The 18,649-nt window shown below is 42.4% G+C and overlaps 1 protein-coding gene across 2 annotated transcripts in view; it reads left to right on the plus strand.

The window, feature by feature from the left end:
* The first annotated feature begins 311 nt into the window (after positions 1-311).
* The window catches only part of ANO3 (anoctamin 3), a 204,606-nt gene continuing 186,268 nt past the window's right edge, over positions 312-18,649 (plus strand). For both annotated transcript variants that reach the window (XM_068147815.1, XM_068147816.1), the window contains exon 1: positions 312-818. In XM_068147815.1, coding sequence (XP_068003916.1) covers positions 665-818 — 154 coding nt within the window. In that variant the 5' untranslated portion in view covers positions 312-664. The remainder of the gene's footprint in view (positions 819-18,649) is intronic.

The following is an 18,649-nucleotide window of genomic DNA, read 5'->3' on the forward strand; positions in this document are numbered from 1 at the left end:
ACTGAAGTCACTAATAAATAGAGAAACTGAGAACCATTTCTGACTTCTTGTCAAAGAACGATGTAGCCTGTGGCCATTTATCTTGCTGCACACGTCCCAGACAAAGAGCTGAGTGTTCCCGAGGAAGCAGAAGTGTGGCACCATCAGCTTCCAGGGTGCAGCTGCCAGGCTGAGCGCTGGGCTGGGTGTGGGATGCACTTGTTCCCGTTGGCATTGCTTAGCTCCTCCCATCTGGACCAGTGGGTAACAAAATGTGAATCAGGCTCTTAAAACAAAGTTCGTATGGCCACAACTCAGCAGACATACAGATGTCTCCACTTGCCCTTGCTATTTTTGCAGCAGCTCCACAGAAATGCCATAACATTTTTGTCACTCCGAGAACAGAACTTTTGGAAGAAGTAGTTTTGTACCTTAGAGGAGAGCTGCAATACTTAGCAAATGCTGCAGAGCTGGAAGAACAGCTTCTTGGAAATGCAGTTTCTCAGCCACTGACTTAAACATTTTGCACTGTTACAGTTTGGGGGAATATTTCTTTTGGGTGGTGTTTTTTTGTTTGTTGTGATAGGAAGTTATTTTTCCCCAGTCTGGGGAAGCTGAACTGAAAGCGGCTGCTGCTGCTGCTTTTGCTCAGCTTTGTTTTTATCTTCTTGTCCTGAGACATACAATGTCAGCTGTCATAATTGAACTGGATAAGCTTTCTTCTGAGGAGATTGAGAGCAAAAAGGATTCTGAGGCAGATTTTAAGGAAGGCAAGTTCAGTGAATCCTGTGCCGATTATCATGGGTTTAAGCTCCACTGCTCACGTTCTGCACCAGCTGGTAAGCATGCACTTACAGAAGCTTTCCCTCAAATTTCTGTCTATTTGTTTATGTAACATGTTGCAAGTAAACTGTGTAACCAATGAGGAAAACACAGGATTCGTTCCTGTCACAGGCATGCGATATATGAAGCCGTTTCTATATTATTTAAAGGCTAGTACCTATGTCTGGTTAAATAAACCCAAAGGATCCGGTGTCTCCTGATCACTCTAGCACATAGGCTACTACTAGAAGACGAGCCCAGGAGTCTGTTACCTTGGCATCACCTCAAAGTTGAGCTTTCCACAGGAGAAGACATGGATTTCGTGTAAGTTAGGGCAGCTCCAGCAGCTGCTCTGCTGTTAGACTTTCCAAAGTGTGCATATAAGCTGTCCTCTCTAGTGCTTAGCACTGGGACTTCTCTTTGCTCTAGTATTTTTTATTACACAGGGGGCTTGTAATGAGGGAGCTGCATATGTTGTAAGGTTTTTGGGTTGGTTTGGTTTTGTTTGCTTTTGTGCTGTTTGCTGTTTGTTTGGTTTGGAGTTTGGTAGTTGGTTGGGGGTTTGGTTGGGGGTTTGGTTGGGGGTTTTGTGTGACCAGTGGTGGCTCATTTTGTGGTAGGTATTACACATAGCTGTAATAAGTCCCCCAAAGTGTCAATTAAGTAGGCATTGTGAAACTTTAATTTCTCTGAAAATCCATAATCCTGGGAAATACAGAATGTAGCTGCCCTGGATTGTCTCATATAACTAAAGAGACACATCTGCAGTTAGTCAATGGATTCCCATTGATGCCCTTCAATTCTCCTAAAGTATTGGATGATCATTCATCTAGGAAATGCCATTTAAGAATGGCTACCCTGATTTCCTGTGGACTACATCTGTGTTTTGACTTTCACAATGCTCAGGGATTAATTTGATTTTGACCACTTGCTTATGACCCCTGGAGCAAAGCAGAGAAAAGACAAATGGAGAATACCTGAATATAAGTGACACTTTACGCTGTGAGAGGACAACCACCCTGCAGTGGAAGACTGCAGCTTTCCCTTGGCTGAAGTAGGGGACTATGTAAATAAAACACTGAAGTTTTGAACTCTGTAATAACAAAGTTTGGGGATCTACTTATAAATTCAGCTCTTACACATTTAAATGGTTACATGATTGGGATGCCATGCTGTTTATTCTTTTGTAGAAAAAACCAGGTGACTTGTATTTTCCCTAGTTTCACTTCTTCTAAAGCCTTCACTAATGTTTGTAACTCAGAATTTTCTCACTAGGTGCAGGTTTGAAAGCTTCTTTTATATGTTAGCAGTGTTTTTTTCAATGTCAGGAATCAGGTGTTTGTCTGTTTCCCTGGGATCCTATAACATAACTTTTCAATTGCCTCTCCAACCCCAGAGAATCAGAGAATTTATGTCCATGTGAGGTGATTTGATTTCATTGCTCCCTAAATATCAGAGTAACCTCTTCTAGCCTAGCCAGTCAGTCGAGAGTAAAATGAACTTTCAGCATGAACAGCATCTTGCTTGTGGAACTACAGCAACCAGAGTTCTGCAGCAAAGAGCTGATTAAAAAAAAATCAGACTCCTTGTTGAGGTTCTTCCATTTGGACAAGCATTTTCTTTCTAAAATCATCACATCTTGCAAGTGTTTGTTGCAAACACTCTTTACTATTTCTAAAGTAGGAACAGTGCTAGCAAGCATCTTTGAGAAGTGTTTCATCAGGGTGTGAAGGTTTTCTTTATCTGGTGGTTTTGTACCATGGGAAGAGCAAGATACTGAGGAAAATGTATCAGCATTTATTTTAGAGGGCTTATGAGTGATGACTTGAAGCAAATGCAATCTCCTCTTCTCCTTTCAAAAATGTTTCCTTGATGTATTTATTTCACCAGTGCTTAAAGTAAGCAAGCTTCTAGTTTTCAAGATTGGGTGGACTTGGCTGGAGTCTGAATGGAACAGTGTAAGCAAGCCCTACTTGGCTTTCATGTGCATTTCCTAAAAGGAACTTCTACTTGCTCAGCCATGGCTATTGTCAAAGATAAAGAGTTCTTGGTTATACTACAACGATGGACATTACTTCTTCTCAGGATGCTGCACTGAGATTTGCTAGTGTTGGCTCCCCTGTCCCACACGACCTAAAGGACTCCACTCTTTACAGCTGCAGCCTTGGGAATTTTAGGCTCAATTATTTTTGCTGCATTTTGACTAGTTTTGGTGGGTTTCTTTTAAGAGAGTTTAAAGACCTCTTCTCTGAAGTTGCTCAAATCATCAGCAAATTGTGATGTAAGGTACATAAGTCAGTGAAATGTAAGCAGTCAGTGTGAACCTACAAGAAAAGCAGCAAGAACATGTCCTTTTTCCTCTGTTCAATCTGCTGTCCACATGCTCTGAGAGGAGAGCTTTCTTGTTTAAAACTCAATGAGCTATACTTGTAGAATGCTTTTATACATAAACCACAGAACTCAACAGAGTTTATAGCTTAAGAAAAACTTTTCTTGTGGTGCTGATGTGTTAATTTTAAACATAACACCTAACAGTGCAGCTAGAGAAAAGTGAATTGCTGAGAAAGTAAAATGGTGTCCTGAAATGCAGCCTGACGGGATGGAAAATGGAAATGTTGCTGGGACACACGAACAACTATATTTTCATTTTGTTTCTTTAACCAAATCCATTGCAGGAGGATGTAAATGATAAATTACATTCTTACATCTCTCTTGTTAAATGAGATGAGGTTATAAATAGCTTAACTTTCTGTGTATCAATCAGTTTGCAATTCTGATGTAAGTGCCAATCCTGAGGCACATTTGTTTGGGATCTGCAGAATTGTCAGGGTATGTGGCAGAGGGTGATAACACTGGAATAACAATGGTGGTGTTCAATTAACACTGTGAATCACATACAGAGTTTCCATGTAGAGTGCCATTTAATTCTTAGGGGCTTTATCACTTGCAGTGAAATATTGAGACACTGTTTCAACAGATGAAATTCTGAAATGCATGCCCAAGGTTGCCTGCCAAATGCTCCATGAAAAGATCACAGTATCACAGTATCACTTAGGTTGGAAAGGACCTCGAGGATCATCGAGTCCAACCTATCAACACAGACCCCATGCCTAGACCATGGCACCAAGTGCCACGTCCAATCTCCCCTTGAATGCCTCCAGGGTCGATGACTCAACCACCTCCCTGGGCAGACTGTTCCAATGACGAATGACTCACTCGGTGAAGAACTTCCTCCTCACCTTGAGTCTAAACCTCCCCTGGCGCAGCTTGAGACTGTGTCCTCTTGTTCTGGTGCTGGTTGCCTGGGAGAAGAGTCCAACCCCTTCCTGGCTACAACCACCCTTCAGGTAGTTGTAGAGGGCAATGAGGTCACCCCTGAGCCTCCTCTTCTCCAGGCTAAACAATCTCAGCTCCCTCAGCCTCTCCTCATAGGGCTTGTAAGATCTGTGACCAGTGTTGGCTTCCACAGCACTGGACTCCCAGTGAATGTCTGAATGGAGAAGTGGGACTTATATACACAGGAGATGATGTGGGGTTGGTGGATTTTTAGGGATACAAAAAAGCCTTTGAGCAAATAAAGCTTAATTTGATTCATGTATTGCTTATCCTGCAAAGGATTTTTAATTCTATGTGATACAAATACAGTGCCACAGCTAGGGCAATTTTTCCTCATCAGTGGGCAGCAGGTCAGTCATAATATAGAAATCTAGGACCAGGTCTCTATCTTATTTGCCAAGATAGAATCATAGAACAACTTGGGTTGGAAGGAGCCTTAGAGATCACAAAACTACAGAAACATTCAGGTTGGAAAATACCCTCAGGATCACCAAGTCCAACCTAGAATCCTACTCTACAAGGCTCAGCCCTAAACCATAGCCCCAAGCACCACATCCAAACCACCTTTAAACATATCAGGCCTGGGGAGTCCACCACCTCTTTGGGCAGCACATTCCAAAGCCTGACCACTCTTTTCCTGAAAAAAATGTTTCCTACTGTCCAGTCTAAACCTCCCCAGTGGCAGCTTGAGGCCATTCCCGCTTGTTCTGTCACTAATTACCTGTGAGAAGAGGCCAGCACCAAGCTCTCCACAATGTCCTTTCGGGTAGATGTAGAGAGCCATGAGGTGTCCCCTCAGCCTCTATCATTAATTAGTTGTGAGAAGAGATTTCTTCCTGTAGTTCTTAGAGGACAAATTTTTGTTGCTGTGCAGAGGGCTTTCCCCCTCCCCAGGGGAGTTTTGGATCATCTACTCCAACATCCCCACCATGGGCAGGGATGCCTCTCAGCTAGACTCAGCTGCTCGAGGCCTCATCCAGCCTGGCCTTGAATGCCCTTAGGAAGCAAAGCTGATCTGAATATTGCAACTGGAAATACTTGTGTAGATTTAAACTTTGGTATCTTTGACATATTCTGTTCTGCTTCATCTCCTGTTAGTCTGGCAATGACCAAAATCATTCAGCTGCTATAATGGTCTTTATCTCCTAATCTGTGTTTAACAGCTCTAACACAAAACGTAGTCGGAAATATTTCTCTATGTGAATTATCCTAATAGGTTCCTAAAGATGGTTTTGCCCAGCAGCTCCTGGGCAAGGAAGAGGAAAACTCTTAAAAATACATGCCAAAAAAAAATTTCAAAAATCATGAGATGTGGCCAAGAAGGCCAATGGGATCCTGGGGTGCATTAAGAGGAGTGTGTCCAGCAGATCAAGGGAGTTTCTCCTCCCTCTCTACTCCTCTACTCTGCCCTGCTGAGACCTTATCTTGAGTACTGCATTCAGTTTTGGGCTCCCCAGTTCAGGAGGGGCAGGGATCTGCTCAAGAGAGTAGCAGAGAGCTAGAAGGATGATGAATGGACTGGAGCACTGCCTGGTGAGGAGTGGCTCAGAGCCCTGGGGCTGCTTAGTCTGGAGAGGAGAAGACTGAGAGCGGATTTAATAAATGTCTATAAATATCTGAGGGCTGAGGGTCAGGAAGGAAGGGAGAGAGACAGCCTCTGGTCACTGGTGCCCTAGGATAGGACAAGGGGCAATGGATGGAAACTACAGCACAGGGGTTCCACTTCAACATAAGGAGGAACTTCATCACTGTGAGGGTCACAGAGCACTGGAACAGGCTCCCCAGAGAGGTTGTGAAGTCTCCTTCTCTGGAGACTTTCCAGCCCTCTCTGGATGCATTCCTGTGCAACCTGTGCTGGATTCTGTGGTCCTGCTCTGGAAGGGGGGTTAGACCTGAAGTCACTGTTCCTGGAGATGTTCAAGAGAGGAGTGGATGTGGCACTTGGTGCCATGGTTTAGTAGTCATGAGGTGTTGGGTGACAGGTTGGACTTGATGATCTCTGAGGATTTCCAACCTAATAGATTCTATGATTCTATGTAATTGCGGTCTTGGAAGCATAACAGATAGTGGTGGGATCATAGTGCAGCACTTGCTGTCCTGAAATGAGAGGTGCACTAAAACACATGGATTTGACTCTGACTTTCAGTAGAGCAGCTAAAGAAACTTTGGGTTGGTTTTGCTTTTTTTTTTTTTTTTTTTTTGGTGGTGATGTTAGTGATGATTTTTAGGAGAAGGGATGTGGAAGTTATTTTCCAGAGAATAGATGCGATGTTTCAGGAACTGTTTTTACTGCTGATCTATTTATGAAGGGACCTGGGGGTACTGGCTGATGGTAGGCTGAACATGAACCAGAAGTATGCCCAGGTGGCCAAGAGGGCCACCTGGCCTGCATCAGGAACAGTGTGGCCAGCAGGAGCAGGGAAGTCATTCTGCCCCTGTACTCAGCACTGGTTATGCCATAGCTTGAGTCCTGTGTCCAGTTCTGGGCCCCTCTCTTTAGGAAAGATGTTGACTTGCTGGAACATGTCCAGAGAGGGGCAACAAAGCTGGGGAGGGGTTTGAAGCACAAGCCCTATGAGGAGAGGCTGAGGAAGCTTGGGTTGCTTAGCCTGGAAAAGAGGAAGCTCAGAGGAGACCTTATTGCTGTCTACAACTACCTGAAGGGAGGTTGTGGCCAGGTGGGGGTTGATCTCTTCTTCCAGGCAGCCAGCACCAGAATAAGAGGACACAGTCTCAAGTGGGACCAGGCCAGGTTAAGGCTGGATGTTAAGAAGAAGTTCTTCATAGAAAGAGTGATTTACCATTGGAATGTGCTGCCTGGGGAGGTGGTGGAGTCACCATCACTGGAGGTGTTTAGGAAGAGACTGGATGCCATGGTGGATGCCACTTGGTGCCACTTGGTGCCATGTTTTAGTTGATTAGATAGTGTTGGATGATAGGTTGGACACGATGATCTTGAACATCTTTTCCAGCCTGGTTAATTCTATTCTATTCTATTCTATTCTATTCTATTCTATTCTATTCTATTCTATTCTATTCTATTCTATTCTATTCTATTCAAAATGAAGTATTAAACTCAGAGCAATTAGAAAGGGTTCTAAAAATTAGGGATATATTCCAACAAAATGCAGGTTACAATCCAACTGAAGTTTCCAAACGAGCTCTGTAGGTTGCTGTGTTTCAGCATGGAGCCAGGACTTAAAATAACGGCACTGAAGTAATTTTTGAGACTGTTTACTTGAAGTGAGCAAAGGTAGCAGTTATCCCTGTACAAAGATCAGGTGCCATTTTTGTACTTCTCTGTTTTCTAAAAGAAAAGGTCAAGAAATGCTTCTTATTTCCTCTCATTTCAAGAAGCAATTGAGAGACTCCTGTCAGGAAGATCAGGATTCAGAAATAATCCTTCTATGTGTCATGTTGCATCAAGCCAAAATTTAGTTGAAAGCCATCAAGTCACATAACTAATTCAGTAAGAGAGCAGCTAGTCAGCAGTTAGTAGAAATATTCCAAGCCCTGTCCAACAATGTATTTCTTCATTTCTGATGGATAACAATATCTTTAATTCTAACTTCACCCTAGAGGCAGAATTTGTCACATCCAGATCATGGATATTGCTGTCAGGTCTGGGTGGTGCTTGCAGGTGGAGATGGAGACTGGAATTCAAAGTTAGTTGAGATTTGGTCCTGGAAACAGTCAGTCTTTGTGCTATTTATTCTAAAGATGTGCTATGAACTACAACTGGCAGATCTTTCTTTAGTTTATTTCTTTATTTATTAAACACTAGCCCTGTACCAAAATTTCATTAATCAGACTCCAAATAAGCCTGTAGAGAAAGAATAATTCTGAGACTGCAGAGAGGCCTAACATATTGAGGCATTCACCTCTGCCCCGGGGTCATGACTTCTGCCCTCACATGGCTGCAATAAATGGGAACTAAGCTGGACATAGGCATTTAATTTTTCCCAGAGGCATTATTTCTCTTCGGTTCTTCCTTCTTCTAATGAGCTAGTTACTTTCAGTTCCAGAGTGGGGTAGGTCAACTAACTCTGAGTAAAGGCACTAATGATTTACAATCGCATATTTATTTCCCAGCTTCCCTCAGTAGCAATAGCTGAAGTATGTCTACATAAAGGAGATGTTACCCTTGCAGATATTACTGAAACTTCCCTTGATTTGAAAGGTGAAATGAATACTTGCAAAACAGATTGGTGCAGACTTGGTTGCAAAGGTCAAAAAAGTGGGAAAAAGAGTCAGATCTGAATGATCTTCCCACAGCACAGTGTAACTTGCACCTGCAAAGCCTGAATACAGTAATGAAACACCTGTTTCTTAGTCTTTGGAAGTCTAGCTGTATGCTTAGGTCTACTTTTTTCCCCCCATTATTTAAGAAATATTAATTAACAAGCATGTCTCTGGTATGAAATCAGGTTGCAAGATGACTGTGTATGGGTGGAGAAGTCACTGAGGTACTTCAAGCTTCTTAAACATAAATCTGGGGATACTTAGAACAACATGTGGTAAAAGGAAGGTCACAAATTAGAATGTGACCTTCCTTTTACTACATGCTGAGAATAGAATAGAATAGAATAGAATAGAATAGAATAGAATAGAATAGAATAGAATAGAATAGAATAGAATAGAATAGAATAGAATAGAAGTAGAGCAGAGCAGGTTGGAAAAGACCTTTGAGATCGTCATGTCCAACTCATCATCCAACACCATCTAAACAACTAAACCATGGCACCAAGCACCCCATCAAGTCTCCTCCTAAACACCTCCAGGGATGATGACTCCTCCATCTCCCTGGGCAGCACATTCCAATAGCCAATCACTCTTTCTGTGAAGAACTTTGTCCTAACATCCAGCCTAAACCTCCCCTGGTGCAGCCTGAGACTGTGTCCTCTTGTTCTGGTGCTGGTTGCCTGGGAGAAGAGACCAACCCCTACCTGTCTACAACCTCCCTTCAGGTAGTTGCAGAGAGCAAAAAGGTCTCCCCTGAGCCTCCTCTTCTCCAGGCTAAACAACCCCAGCTCCCTCAGCCTCTCCTCATAGGGCTTATGCTCCAAACCCCTCACCAACTTTGTTGCCCTTCTCTGGACATGTTCCAGCAAGTCAACATCTTTCCTAAACTGAGGGGCCCAAAAGTTGCAAATAGACTGATGGCAACATATTGATAACTGTGGTACGTAAAGGATGCTCCCCTGATGCAGAACACAATTGTATTCCATGTTGGAACACAGACTTTACTGTGTCTAGCCAGAATGCAATGAGAAAACATTCTGTCATGTAGTACCTGGCCTATAAGCTACTGTTTACAAGTTTCCTTTTTTTTTTATGTTAATAAACCAACCCATATTTGGGTTTTTGTTGCATTTCTTAAATGCATAGAAACTAGTAAATATTCTAGACCTATGTGCTATTTGTGTCAGCTTTTTAATATGACATGAGTTAATCTGAGTTTACAAAATAAGCAAACAAACCACAGTAAAACTTCCTGAAAACACCAGTTGAGTAATGTTTAGAAGGGACATGATGGGAGAGAGAGAGAGTTATACCCAGAGTTATCTATGCAGGCAGCTGAGTGGTATAAATAGAAAGAGTTTTGAGTGGTGCTGGAAGAGACAAGTGTGTTTTTTCCAAAAGTACATGGTGAGAAAGAATTTGGCTGCCTGTTAGTCTCAGTCCTAAAATGTGCTGCTTTGCTGGTGAAATAATAAACTGTGATGGTATCTTTAGGAGTTATGTATTTATATATGCAGAAGTATTAGTAATTATTTAGATCTTTATCGTATTTGTGCTCCTGCCATTCAAGAGGGTGGCATGGTGGAGTCACTTAGATCCAAACACATCAACCTCTTGAGCCAGCACAATTATGCCAAACCTCCCTGGTTATAGAGTTTTTGTAAAGAGAATCAGGCTTAGGTTTCTGTTTTAACACTTTAGCCATTTAAGCTGACTATTTCTAACATTCTTCTGCTCTTTACAAAATGAAACGGAGAGCAGTTCAGAACAGCATCCCAAATTACATCATGTGTCTTTCAAGTAAGCAACAGCCCTCCTGATTTTTGATGGAATGGAATGGAATGGAATGGAATGGAATGGAATGGAATGGAATGGAATGGAATGGAATGGAATGGAATGGAATGGAATGGAATGGAATGGAATGGAACAGGGTAGAATAGAATAGAATAGAATAGAATAGAATAGAATAGAATAGAATAGAATAGAATAGAATAGAATAGAATAGAATAGAATAGAATAGAATAGAATAGAATAGAATAGAATAGAATAGAATAGAATAGATTGGAAGAGGCCTTTGAGATCATCAAGTCCAACCTATCATCCAACGCTATCTAATCAACTAAAACATGGCACCCCGTGTTTTAGTACTTCTGGTTTGCTCTGTAATGCAGTGTGCTTTGTGAAAATTCATATCTCTTACTAATATTACTTCAGAAAGCTGCTAATGAGAAAGGCACTAAGATGTTTAGTGAATGAATTCAAAGTTCAGAGAAACAGAATCAGATAGTCATAGACTCTTTTCTGTTGAAAAAGACCTCTAAGATCAAGTCAACCCAAACCAACAGCACCTTGCCCACTAAAGCACATCCTAAAGTGCCATGTCTACACTCTACACCTCCAGGGATGATGACTTCACCACCACCCTGAACTTGATGTTCCGATGCCTGACCACTTTTTCAGTGTAGAAATTATTCCCAATATCCAACCTAAACCTCCCCTGGTGCAACTTGAGACCATTTGCTCTGGTCCTATTGTGTGTTACTTGAGTGAAGAGGCTGACCTTACTCCAACTGCCTCTCAGGTAGTCATAGTGAGTGTGAAGTTCTCCCCTCAGCCTCCTCACCTTGAAGCTAAACAGCTCCAATTCCCTCAGCTGCTCCTCTCCAGACCCTTCACCAGCTTTGTTTTTCGTCTCTAGAACCACCCCAGCATGTCAATGTCCTTCTTGTAGTGAGAGCCCCAAATGTATGCTTAAAGATGGACTGTATCAGTCTTACCTGAGTCCTAAGGTGAATTTCTACAGTTGTCTTATCAAATAATTTAAAACAAAATCATTTTCTTCTACTTTCCTTTAGCAAGGAAATTCTTTCTTACTTGCATCTTGCATCTACCATCAAGGTTTGGTTCTGATAGTTGCTTTAGATATTCTCTTCCTTATTCTCCTTTTTCTTCTCCCATTCTTTTCCTCCTTTGGTGAGGAACAATAGGTGGATCATACTGTATATGGTATTTGGACTATGAATCAGAGGCTAAAACTCATTTCCCCTTTCCCTATCTGTCTGCTGAGAAAGGATTAAACATCAGAATTCCATTAAGTCACTAAAATGTCTGGAGTCAGTCCACACAGCAAGATTTTTCTCATCTCATCTTGGTATATCTTGTCTTTTATATTCCAAATGTTTTGATTTTGACACTCCAAAGCTGCTCCCACCTCTCTTTCCATTCAAAACTTTTCCATTCTGCAAGAAAGACTATAAAATATTCAAGGAAAACTCCTTTGTAGGTCTGTCTGTTTACACAGTCTTTCCTTCACCCCATCAACATTCTGCTGAACCCAAACAAGGAAATAAATGAATTATTTAAGTGAACCACCATCAAAACCCCACATTCATATTGTCATAGACCTGTGCTCCAGATTCCTGCTGTCTGACATTATTTTGCCAAAGGATGTGGCATTCAGGATCTGAACACTTTCTCTTCCAGGAGCTTCACTAGGGACACTCACTGCTGTCAGTGCAGCTTTAAAGAGACAAAAAAATTAATGAATAGATGTTCTTTCCCTGTGGGCTTTGCCAAGCCAAAATGTGTTGTGTTGGTTTTTTGTCACTCAGTGGCACTTTGACAGCCTAAAGACTGCATTATGGCCAGTCTTTTAGAAGGGCAATTTCTGATGTGCATCAATCAAGACTGTAATTGTGTTCATCTGTGGGGGTCCTAAAATTACTGTCTTGAAAAATGCATGGAGTCTGGAAGCTCTCTGAGAAAACAAAGGGTGATGGAAAGGGATGCCTAGTTTTGCTACAAGGCTTGAGTTGGCTGCTCTTGGTGGCTCTGAGGAACGCCTGGTATGAAGTGCTAATTGTCACTGCTCACTTCTATTGACTAGACTTGATGTCATTTTGAAAACTGAACAGTAGTAAAAATAGCAAGTGTATGCTGGGAAAGCAGTGCTAGCTGTTTTCTCTGTCAAGACAAGACAAAAGATTGAGTCATTTAGGATTAAGGAACTCTCTGACTCTCTATATTTACATGCCCTTTTAATTTTTGTTCATAAAAAGAACCACCAAGGAGAACATAAATCTTCAGAAGTCAAGGGTGATCAGAACTAGGCTGAATGAAGTTTATTCCAACTGTTGACATCTTATTCTTCTCAAGAGTGACTTGGCCTTGTTCTCTGCCTGATTTAGCTAATGATGCAACAACTGCAGGGGTTTTCTTCTTCTGTTTTCCTGTATCTCTGGGAGAATGGGGGTTTGTACACACTCTTACACACAGGATACCCTTCTGCCTTGTCCACTTAACTCAGGAAGGAAATAGCAAGGGCCATGCAAAGAATTACAAATAGGTGTCCTGTTAATAGACATTTTGCCATTCTTGAAGCTCACAACATTTAAAACATGGGTTTAGCATGCTCCAATCTTTTTTTCATAATAGTATCTATTGCAGTAGATTTGAATGTAATGACTGTGACTTTTAGTTTTAGCAAACCTTGCTTCCTAGTGTTGCAATTGTGATATCCATATGCTGTCCTTCTAATCTTCTGGCCAGCAGAAGCAGGGAAGTCATTCTGCCTTGTACTCAGCACTGGTTAGGCCACACCTTGAGTACTGTGTCCAGTTCTGGACTCCTCAGTTTAAGAAGGACGTTGAGACTCTTGAATATGCCCAGAGAAGGTCAACGAGGCTGGGGAGAGGCATCAAACACAAGCCCTATGAGGAGAGGCTGAAGGAGCTGGGGCTGTTTAGCCTGGAGATAAGGAGGCTCAGGGGAGACCTTATTGCTGTCTACAATTACCAGAAAGGAGGTTGTGGCCAGGAGGGGATTGGTCTCTTCTCCCAAGCAACCAGCACCAGAACAAGAGGACACAGTCTCAAGCTGCACCAGGGGAAGTTTAGGCTGGAGGTGAGGAGAAAGTTTTTCACTGAGTTGTTAGCCATTGGAATGGGCTGCCCAGGGAGGTGTTCAAGAGGGGATTGGACATGGCATTTGGTACCATAGTTTATTCGTCATGAGGTCGGAGTCAATGATCTTTGAGATCTTTTCCAACCCTATTGATTCTGTGATCTATGCCATCTATATAAACTGGAATACCTCCAGTAATAAGGAATTTCCTCTGGTATTATTAAGCAGTTTCTTAAAAAACGTTAAAAAAATAAAGTTCTGAAAAGATTGAGTAGCCTCAATTAAAAAGAATCAAATACAAAAACTCCCCAATTGACACAGCTATGGGTTAGGGTTTCAGCACTTTTGGAAAACCAGATCCTGAGTGGTGTGCCCAAGACTGTGCAGGAGCTAGTGAGCCATAAAGACTGTGGAACTGCTTGTGGATTTTTAGGAGGAAATAAAATAAAAATAAGTGAATACAATTAATCTTTTCTCTTTTTTTTTTTCCAGTTATATGATTACTTTGGCATGTCTTATAAAGCTTACTGGATGTAACTCAGCAAGAATAAAATTTCTAAACAGGAAAGATATTTTTAAACTAGAATAGGATAGAATAGAATAGAATAAACCAAGTTGGAAGAGACCTTCAAGATCATCACATCCAACCTATCATCCAACACCACCTAATCAACTAAACCATGGTACCAAGCACCCTATCAAGTCTCCTCCTGAACGCCTCCAATGATGGTGACTCCACCACCTCCCTGGGCAGCACATTCCAATGGGCAATCACTCTCTCTGTGTATAATTTCTTCCAAACCTCCAGCCTAAACCTCCCCTGGTGCAGTTTGAGACTGTGTCCTCTTGTTCTGGTGCTGGTTGCCTGGGAGAAGAGACCAACCTCCGCCTGTCTACAACCTCCCTTCCGGTAGTTGTAGATAGCAATAAGGTCACCCCTGAGTGTCCTCTTCTCTAGGCTATGCAAGCCCAGCTCTGAAAGTATCAGTAATGTGTTTTCATAAGATGGCAAAAATATGCAACAAATCAGGATAGGCTCTGTGAAGTCCAAAGTGAAGACCAATGTTGGAGTTTGAGTGCCATTTTGATTTCCAAGTGATAAATGTGCTAGCCTTTATCTTTCCAACTTCTAAAGCAGGCATAGTCAGGGCAAGGTTTCCTGCTGCTGGAAGGCTGAGAACAGCCATTCATTTGCAGACATTTCTTTGCTTCAGCTGGGGGATTTACCTCCAGTCTGCAGTGCAGACATATGTAATTTTTCATCCTGCAGAATATCGCCAAAGGGAAATTCAACTGGGGTAATAAATGCTGTCTTGTCTGAATCATACAGTGAAAGTCTTATGAGAAGTCATTTGGAGGAGGTGAAGAGGCATACGAAGAGTATTCCACTCTTTCTCCTTCATCAGGGAAAGCTTTTGGTGCAATGTAGAGGTCTTTTAGTCATATTGCTGTACTTAAAGCATTTTCCTGTTTGTTTGAAACAAAAGACCTCATAGAGCGACTTCAGCTATTACAAAGGAAAGGTTGAAGTGAGTTTCAAAGAATAATAATTTTATTTTATGGGGTTGTTTTTGTAGAAATGCAGATTGATTTGCCTGGAGTAAAGCTTGTAGACAGCTCTGCAGAGATGAATCTGTAACTAATGGCTTGGGGAGGGGAAAAAAAAAAGGTTTAGCTGTTTCTCCTGAAAAACTGAGAGCGAGAACCAAGGAATCTTTTGGAGGTGCCAAACTCATGGCAATGTGCTTTTTTGAAGCATTTTTTGGGGTGGCTTGAGATCTTGTTAAAACCTGGAACATCTGCCAGTGCCTATATACATATGCTGATTTCTGTGAGAACAGATTGGGAAGGTGACCGCTTGGTGCAGTCAGCATTCCTTTGTTCACTGCTGCTCGAGCTATGTGTAAGTGAAAGAAAGGGCAGTGACTGGATGGAAAGCAGCCCTGAGAAGAGAGACTTGGGGGTGCTGGTGGATGAGAAGCTCAACATAAGCTCTCTATGTGCACTTGCAGCCTGGAAAGCCAATCAGATCCTGGGTGGCCAGCAGGTCAAGGGAGGTGATTCTCCCCCTCTACTCAGCCCTGGTGGGACCCCACCTGGAGTACTGTGTCCAGTTCTGGAGCCCCTATTACAAGAGGGATATGGACGTGCTGGAAGGTGTCCAGAGAAGGGCCACGAGGATGAGCAGAGGGCTGGAGCACCTCTCCTATGAGGACAGACTGAAGGAGTTGGGGCTGTTCAGTCTGCAGAAGAGAAGGCTCCCAGGTGACCTAATTGTGGCCTTCCAGGATCTGAAGGGGGCCTACAGGAAGGCTGGGGAAGGACTTCTCAGGATCTCAGGTAGTGATAGGACTAGGGGGAATGGAATGAAGCTGGAGGTGGGGAGATTCAGGCTGGATGTGAGAAGGAAGTTCTTCCCCATGAGAGTGGTGAAGCCCTGGAATGGGTTGTCCAGGAAGGTGGTTGTGATGCCATCCTTGAAGGTGTTTAAGGACAGGCTGTATGAGACTCTGGCCAGCCTGATCTAGTGTGGGGTGTCCCTGCCTATGGCAGGGCTGTTGGAACTAGATGATCCTTGTGATCCCTTCCAACCCTGACTGATACTATGATACTATGAAAGGTGTGGGTGCAATCCAGGCTGCAGCAAGTGAGACCTAGTCATACACCCCAGTGTTCCCTCTTCCCTTTTGAGAGGATATTTAAAGACAAGGGATATAAAACCCAGATGAATGTTACAGCTGTGAAGCTGCAATGCCTTCCAAGTTGACTTGTCAGCTTTGTTCAAACTGTCTTCCAAAAGTTGTTTTGGTGATACTCTCACAAATGTAATGATGTCATGAGGCAGTTTCTCTCTGCTGCTACACTGGGCAGCAGGGCAAAAGTTTCCTCTGATTCATCTTTTATTCTAAAGTAGGGGGGTGAAACCCTTAAACATGCTGTTTGAACACAGGAGGCTTGTTCTGAGATGCCAGCTTTTGTTAGTGAAGTTAGAGCAGCTTCTCACTGCCAGGCTACTTGAGCAGAGCCCTAACCAGAGATTTCCTTCACACATTCAATTAATGTTAGGAAACATGAGCCAGATAATGGTTAAAAACTTGAAATAACTGTCATTAACCTGAAACTAAGTCATAGATTTTGTCAGACCTTTCCAGCCAGTAGTGTATTTTCCACACAAAGCAATTACCAAGAAGCCAACTTCTTTCCTCTCTTCCCTAACAAAGTTTCCAACATCAAAATTGTCTCCAAATGTTGTGGTGTTTTTTTTTGCTTCCTCACACTGAGGATGACAATCAGATGTGGACAAAAGCTACTGTGCAGAGCTCTCTTAAGAAATCCAAACATATGTACAAATCAAATCAAAGGTTTGAGTGTTTACAGTCAAGCTGATAATTTTCTTCCCGGAGGGGAATACCACTATGGTCTTAAATTTTCCTCTTGTCAGGAAATGAATTACATTTTGACATATTTTAGAACTTTAAAAAGCTCTCCAAAGGATTCAGATTCCAAGCAGGACTACAAATAACTCTTCTAGATATTTGCATGGCACGGGAGAAGACTTGGCCCCTGAAATCACTGCTGTGCATGAAGTCACCTTGGGCAGCGCATTGCTAGCAGCACAGTGTAGTACCCAGGGCTGTCTGAAGCTCTTGCACTTCTCTGTGGCACTGTGTCACGTATCTAAGTGTTCCTATGAAAGGAATACTGAGCAGCCTGACTGCACAAAGTTCTTTGTTCTCCCCTGCTGCACTGGCACACACCAGCACAGGCTCTGACACTGCTTGTTTAAGAAACCCTGAGCCATGGTCTGCATTCCTCTGTGTCAGCCTCGGGTAGCTGCAGCACGACATGGGGATGTAACCCAAGCTGATTATACCTTCCTGATATTGTAATTCCGACAAAATGAGTGTCACACAATAATTAACTATCAGAAACTGGTCTTTAAATATGGGTAGCTACACAAGGTGTCAAAAAGATTAATCAAGAAAGTCTGAAGGCAAAATTTGCCTTGGCCATGGTCTTGCAGCACATGCTTAAGCTCTAAATCTGATATCAGTGTTTTAAGGTGTACAGCTAAAGTTAAACAATGTGTAGTGGGAAGAGATGTAAGCTTAGGCACCTCAAGTTTGCATTTCTGCTCCCTCTCTATTAGAGAAATAGTAATTAATGTGTTTTCAGGGAAGAGAACTGGTTAACAATTGCCACTAACAAGGACTTCTACCAGCAGTGTGGGGGGATTTTGCGGTTCTTGACATTGTAAATGCCTTTGCAATTCCAGCCTAGAAAAAAGGATGAGGATTTGCAAGATACTGTGTAAGACAATGGCAATTCTTTGCCAGCCTTTTGCAGATTGAACATACAACTGTAGTTTTTATTTAAATAAGAAACCTTGATATAAATAAAGCATTGGTGCCCTCAACACAGCAAGGACATGGGCCTAACAGAGCAGGTTCAGAGGACAGCCACAAAAATGATCAGGGGGTTGGAACACCTCTGCTACGAGGACAGCCTGAGTGAGGTGGTGTTGTTCAGCCTGGAGAAGAGAAGGCTCCAGGAAGACCTAAGAGCAGCCTGGCAGTACCTGAAGGGGGCTACAAGAAGCTGCAGAGGGACTGTTTGCAAAAGCCTGGAGTGATAGGACAATGATTTGAAATGAGAGAAGATTTAGATTGGATGTTAGCAACAAGTTCTGCACCGTGAGGGTAGTAGGACATTGAACAGGTTGCCCAGGGAGGTAGTTAAGGCCCTGTGCCTGGAGATATTCAAGGTGAGGCTTGACAAGGCTGTGAACAACCTGATCTAGTTGAGGATGTCCCTGCTGACTGCAGGGGGAGTTGGACTGGATGACCTTTGGAAATCCCTTCTATAATATAATAAAAGCATAATATAAACCATCTATAATGCATGTGTACTTATGTACACACATTTCAGAGCTTATGTGTAATTTTCTCTTATTCAGTGATACTTTTACAGTGAGTAACACAGCCCTCGGGTTTATGGGTGTTTGCCTCTGTGTTAACAAGGCTTGTTTCCTTCTATCACAGTGTGGGGAACCTAAATGCACAGGAATTTTGTGGTAGTGCTGCAGCATGTGGCAGCAAGCTTTGAAAAGTATTTGGAAATTCAACAGTACAGCAAAATGAAGGACTTTCTGCTCCCCAGAATTCACTCAGATGGCATTTGTAGCAGAAACTGGACACTACATACAAAGAATAGAATTAATGACTAAGATGTGACCAGGTATTTTGTCATCTTTACACTGATTTATATTGGGCACAAGTTAGTACTTATAAGGAAAATTATCAGGCTTGACTGTTGATGCAAGAATATCAACCAATTAAACATTAAAAGGCAATTCTTTTAATCATTT

This window comes from Melanerpes formicivorus, unplaced genomic scaffold, assembly GCF_026170545.1.
Source record: "Melanerpes formicivorus ecotype bairdi unplaced genomic scaffold, bMelFor1.0.p_v2 SCAF_16, whole genome shotgun sequence".
Taxonomy (NCBI): domain Eukaryota; kingdom Metazoa; phylum Chordata; class Aves; order Piciformes; family Picidae; genus Melanerpes; species Melanerpes formicivorus.